Genomic DNA, 6,364 nt, shown 5'->3' on the forward strand with positions numbered 1-6,364 from the left:
ATTTTAGTGAGTCATTGCATCCATCCGAGTCACACCCATGTCTGTAGGAAACACAACTTAAAATAATACGCGCATTTCAATGTTGATTCATGGGTAAACACAACCCGTCAGGCTTGATGTCGCGTGTTAGTTGAGTAGGAACATTTTCAGAAAGCTACACTCCCCAATATGAATGAGTCATTTCCGTGGGACCATAAAGTACCAATTTTGGACAAAATATAATACAACCCACATAGAGTAATATTATACAGCAGGAAATGTCCTAAGTGTGGTTTCTCTAACGTTAACACCACATACAAAACATCATGTTCAAAAACGTCTTAATACAATAAAAAAAGCTACGGTTATATTTAAATTAAACTCACACAATACGAATGAATTACAATTTATTTTATTCATCCTCCGTACACACGCGCGTTATTGAGCGGTTATCTGACGATGGGCTGAGGAGCGAATGACGACAAAAGCCTCCACACGCTGTTGGCACCGTTGGCAAGTTGATTAGCGTTAGCTCACCGAGGATGTAGCTGAAGCCAATTAAAACACAGATGAATCCTAACACAGGTCTACAGACAGATAAAGGCAGTAACGGGATTACGGTGACCAGCGAGAGCGTGATACCCTGCTTATCTGTCTGGCTCGAGGCATTCTTACCTTCAGCGGATGAAAACCGGGTCAGTCGTGCGTCTCTTCGGAAATGACCGAGAGTTACCTTTTCAGTGGGAACTAGAAACCGGAACTACTACGTCATCTGAGTCCATATTCCTGGACCAATCTGCGGCCGAAGAAGGTCTGCCGTCTTCTTTTGTGTCCGTCCTGTGCCGCGCGAGGAGAGAGCTCTTGCAGGAAGTAAGTACCGCCTCTGTCCCATACATCCATGTTATTAGTGCTCGCATAGCCAGACACAGTGTTCTGTATGATGTTATTGACATCGCCGGTTTGTCTGTGTGTTCGTTTATGTTTGCTGCTGGCCATTTTGATGCCAGTGGCGTCATTTTTTTGTGGTAAAATAGAAGATTAGTTTAATAGGTAGCACATCTGCATGACTGACGTACTACTACGATGCCACATCAGCTGACGTTGACACTGGAACTCTGTCAGACTATGGGCCCGCTAGAGTTAAAATATAAAGTTAATTAGCTTGCATTTTGTGACCTCAAAACTAGCGAGGAAGTTAATTAAGGTCCAATGTGCAACGTACACGGATGTGATGGGGAGACTTAATTTTGTATCGCAATTAATTATTGTAGAAAAACAAATGAGAAACAGTAGTTTTAGGGAAGGGGATCTTTCATGTAGGCACTGGGTTAATTTACCACCTAAATTTATGAATATGAAATATACCACACAATTGCAGTAACAACTCGTTATGATTACTGTATCAATACTACAGGGGAGTACAGTGATACCACAAGATATGTAATCAGTGTCGTTTGTTTCTGTCTTTGATAATCATATAAACATCCTACGATCTTCGTTTTATGCATTAGAGCAGTGGCCCCAATGTGTTCATGTCGATGTCGCCCTCAAGTGGTTGGTAAATGTGAAACCGGAATGGAGCTGAAAGTGTAAATTGAATTTACAAAGTAGTTTTGATTTTATAATTTATAATTTTTCCTCATCAAACACATTTTCTGATTTTTTTTGTGTAGCATTTCTTCCTCTTATATTGTTCATATATTTCCGTGGATAAAATTACTTTATTTTTGTTGTCCTCATTTGTGTCCACTGTGTCGACACTAATACTTTCTATAGGCTGTTTGCACAGCTTTGGAACATGGATTCTGTTTTTCGTTCGTTCGTTTTTTATTTTGCTCCTCAAACACCTTAATCACCAAATCCAATGTACAACAAAGCACAGAGTAAGGTAATAACATAAGGTTCAATGCAATAGGCCCACAATAAATGTAATCAAAGTACCGCAAACATTTAAAAACAACACAAATAAAATAAATACTAAATGCATGTAATGTAAAGCAGAATAGATACATGAAATGACACTAACGCCCTTATTGATTGTTGTTATTGACGTCGGTGAGCGATCTGAAGCAGCTGTCGATGAGCCATCGTGAGAAACGTGCTGTCTGCTCCACACAAAGACAACCTGTAGGGGGCAGTGTAGTCGAGAGAGTAACACGGATGAGGTGGCGAAGCGCTTGATTTGTGAACCAGAGAAGACACGGATAGCAATTTTCTTTATGTTAGAGTTGACCCAACTCTAAAAACAATGCAATTTCTTGGTCATTCATTTTACCCTCATTCACCCAAAGAACATTTTTTGTGTTGCAATATACTACTACTACTACTATTGCTATTACTACTACTAATACTAAGAAGAAGCTTTCTCAAGGATATCAGCTTGTTAAGTACTGACACGGTGGTGACATTACGTCTTCACGTTTTTAACAGTGTATTTTCTCCTGTAGTGTACAATAGCATAGCTACACAATGGGTCTTGAAATATATTTGTGTTCTCATCACAAAATTAGATAATCAATCAACAGAACATTATTTTTCTCCTTTGTTAACACCGCCTCTTTGGCTGTCTCTGACGGGAAAACATTCGCACCTAAGCCGTTGCCCCACATGTCTCATAGCTGTTGCACAAAAACATCACGAGTGGCTGCTGCAGCTGTGTGTAGTACAAATACAGCACATGGTAGCTGCTTATAGCGACGGACACGACCGGGGCCCCAAAAACTCTCGAGCTTGTTTTGAATTCTCCGTTTGGAAGTTACCGCCGCATACCGTTTACTCCGTTAGCTGTTGTAAAGAACCTACAACTTTGAAGTCAGTTTGTCTTTGTGCAGAGGCTGTGAGCGAGCGACATATAGCGGGTTCGAGGACTTTTAAAGACGCTAGTCCCACTCCGTCTGCAGCAGCCACGCAGAAAGCTAGCATGTCGACCGGTACGAATGAAGCCAAATGCTGCCCCATACCCACCAGGGTGCTCACCCTGAATGACTGGTCCCAGCTACCCGACTGTTACAGCCAGACACCCGGGGGGACCCTCTTCTCCACCACGCCAGGAGGTAAGAACTGTGCCACGCTTTCTCTGGAGGTCTCGTATTTAGACTACTTTTTGTTCTCCCGAAATGCGTTCATACCACGGAACTTGCCAGAAAAAAGTTTTGCTGAAACTCAACGGTTTGTACGTGGGTGAAAATGCCTAAAGCTCAGTCTCGCGAGAAGCTGCAGAACAATACAAACAAGCATAAAACAGCTGATAAAGGGTATCTGTTTATACTCTAATTATATTTAGCTCCACCTAACACCATCAAATAACTACATTTAAAAAGTAAACTGGGAACCAATAATAGGAGGAAGTTGGAGAATTGCCTTGTTGTTCACATTCTGCACAGTGGCAGTTGTCCAAAGCCCTCGTGTTGTCAGCAAGTCATTTGTTGATTTTGGCAAAGTGAAGTGAACCAAACAGCGGAAGCACGAAGGCCTTTTACATGAATCACACAAATACATGTGTGGAGTCAGACAGTTTAACTTTTTTTTATTTTATTATTATTTATTTTTTTATATTACTATCAATGCATACGACATAGTAACATATGTATATATTTGCACTGCTGACAGAACAATAGTAACTTTGGCTTCCATGAGAAGATGCGTGATTATTGGCATAACCATGACCAATAAAAACATTGAACATATTGTGGGCTGAACACTTGTCTTTTGTTGCTGCGTCTAAAGACATTTAAAGAGGGTGGATGTGTCCAACTGCCAGAAGAGCAGAGTGATTGGCCTCCGCCGTGTCCTATCCCCGCTGCTGTCTTGCTTTGCATTTCAGGAACTGTAGAGAACATTCTGTACAAGTTAAGAGGAGGAGGAGGAGGAGGAGGAGGGGAAATGGAAATGCATAGAAGAGTGAGCAATGTTTTCTTTTCTTTATTTGCTCCAAAAATAAACAACACTGGTAAACACGCCATAGGAACCTGCTACACAGAGCGTTGACTTGTTTTCCCACCTTCTGTGCAACACATTTCACTCTGCTGAGGTTATGTGTTGCTTGACTGACCGCCCCCCCCCCCTTTTAAAAACAAAACAAAAACATAACTGCCCTGCACTCTAGGCCGCCTTGCAATGCATTGCTAGCACTATAGCTTGAATTCCAACACTCTTTCCTTGCCCCAATCCCCCCCCCCCCCCCCGTCTCTGCTTTGCTTCCCATTGTCCAGGACGTGCTGCTCACCACAGTTATTACATAACATGTTTTTCCTTGTGGCGAAGTTGAGCAGGTTCAAACTCTAATAAAGAGGCAGCAGTTCACTCCTTGAGTCGTGTCCTGGACAAACCTCTCACAACACGCCATTTATGACGCCGTTTGTTGCTTGGAGTTTGTCCAAGTCCTGACGATGACACACGAGTCATGCCGAGGCAATTTGAGATGTTGATAGCTGCAGGGTCTGTGTGGCGCTTTAGGCCGAAACCATGTCACCGCGAATACTCAGCATGTCGCATCTGCCGTTAATGTTCGAGATTTTTTTCACCCAGTCAAAGAACAAACATGTGGCTTCAATCTCAAGGCCTCCCGCTTCAAAAAGAGAATGTTTTGTGCTCTGACTTCCAAGAACTCATGGCAGTGGCGCCTCTAGCCCTCCCCTCTGCACGCGCACAGAACCCTCCTTTTCCCATTCAAATCCCCTCTGGTAGAGGATAATGACACTCAACTCTCCAAATGTCTACATTGCCAACATACAAAAACAACTATTATATATTAGATACTCCAGCATTCAGTTGGTTGCGTTTGTCTTTTAAATAATTAACTTCACTTCCTGTTTGGAAGAGAGATTTGATGTTCGTTAAAGACCAGACTTTCTTTTTTGTCTCTCAGGTACCCGAATCATTTATGACAGGAAGTTTCTGTTGGATTGTCGAAACTCCCCTCTGGCCCGGACCCCCCCATGTTGTCTGCCCCAGATCCCCGGGGTGACGGTACCCGCTACACACAATATGGGGAAACTGCAGGATCTCAAAGAGGAGGCAGAGGAAGAAGAGAAGGACATTGCAGGTAAACGTGCAACTATTTAGTTGTTTTTCTCTGTGTTACAGAGTGGACTTAACTAGGAAACGCACATTTCAGAGTTTGTGTGCAAACACATGTATGGGTCCATATGTTTTTATGGTTCTATGAAATCGAAATATTCCCCACCATGTACAAGGCTTTCAAAACTAGGCTAGTGGTTGATTACTCAACAATCACTTTATATTTCATGTTTAACAAAGGCTTCCCCTATCATTTTAGGCTGATAGTGTCAGCTGTTTATTTGTTGTTGCTGAAGGGGTTAAGAAAGATATCAACAGTTTCAAGCAAAGGTGTGGTTTTACAGAATTTTACGATAGCTCGCTCTAGATAATATATGAGTTGCTGGAATAAAAGCCCTTATTTTAGCCATGATTCATGATGGTGTAACCAAAGGTTTGGGCTCATGGGCAAGTTTAGATTTATTATTTAGCAAAATCCATCAAACCTCCATTGCTCCTGTCAAAGTAAAGACCAGAAGGATTAGTGCTGACCCCTCCCCCCTTTCCCCCTGTCGCCCTTGTGTGGGTCGTAAACACACGGGACATGTGGTGTGATCTGGATTTGCGAGCTACACCCATATAGTCCAATGTGTTGTTTGTTTTTCTTGCCAGTTGTGAATGCATTGATAAGCTCTGTACTTTGTAGTACAGTCCGTTAAGGTGTGGTTGTGCGCTGACTGCAAACACAAATGTTAGCTGCCAGCTGATTGTCAAACACCTCCCCCTTCTTAATCTGAACTGTTCCTTCTCTCCCGTTTCAACAGATGACAACCAGTTTGAGATGGACATCTGAGCTCCAGTGTTGCCTCATCATTTCAAACACCTCCAAGGTCATTCGTGACTGTAATGCATTACATATAAAGCTTTTCTTTTTTTTCAACTTTTTTTTAAATGAAAGCTTTTGTGAGGAACCAAAAAAGAATGTTGGGAAACTGTAGGGTGTTTTTGACCCTAAAATAAGTGTTAAGCAAAGAAATGGTATTGAATGGGCTAATTAGTGGCTCACTCACTTCAGAGCTGCAGCAGGATTGAAAAAATCCATTTTGATTTCACTTTTTTTAATCTTTTGTAAATATCATTGTACAATGTAGCCTATTTTTTTAAGTTGGGGAATACAGGATGATTACATTAAGACATGTAGAGTTTCACTGCAGGCGTCAGTTGTTTTGTTGTATATCCCCCCCCCCCCCCAAGAAAAACAGATGGCTAACTTCCTTTGTGATAATATTGGGGGTCAGGGCCTACTGAAAATCAGCGCCTTCTCTGTTTTGTATGGTGGGAGAGCTGAATTGTGAATAATTTCAAATAAAGGCTATTCAAACTGCCA

The 6,364-nt window shown here is 41.9% G+C and overlaps 1 protein-coding gene across 1 annotated transcript; it reads left to right on the forward strand.

Moving 5' to 3' along the window:
* Nucleotides 1–2,597: 2,597 nt before the first annotated feature.
* eif4ebp3l (eukaryotic translation initiation factor 4E binding protein 3, like) lies at nucleotides 2,598–6,364 on the forward strand. Its single transcript, XM_079268594.1, has 3 exons — nucleotides 2,598–3,032; nucleotides 4,847–5,023; nucleotides 5,802–6,364. The coding sequence occupies exons 1-3, from the start codon at nucleotides 2,657–2,659 to the stop codon at nucleotides 5,828–5,830; spliced, it is 582 nt and encodes a 193-aa protein (XP_079124720.1). The 5' UTR covers nucleotides 2,598–2,656; the 3' UTR covers nucleotides 5,831–6,364.

Source organism: Melanostigma gelatinosum (genome assembly GCF_949748355.1).
Source record: "Melanostigma gelatinosum genome assembly, chromosome: 5".
Taxonomy (NCBI): Eukaryota; Metazoa; Chordata; class Actinopteri; order Perciformes; family Zoarcidae; genus Melanostigma; species Melanostigma gelatinosum.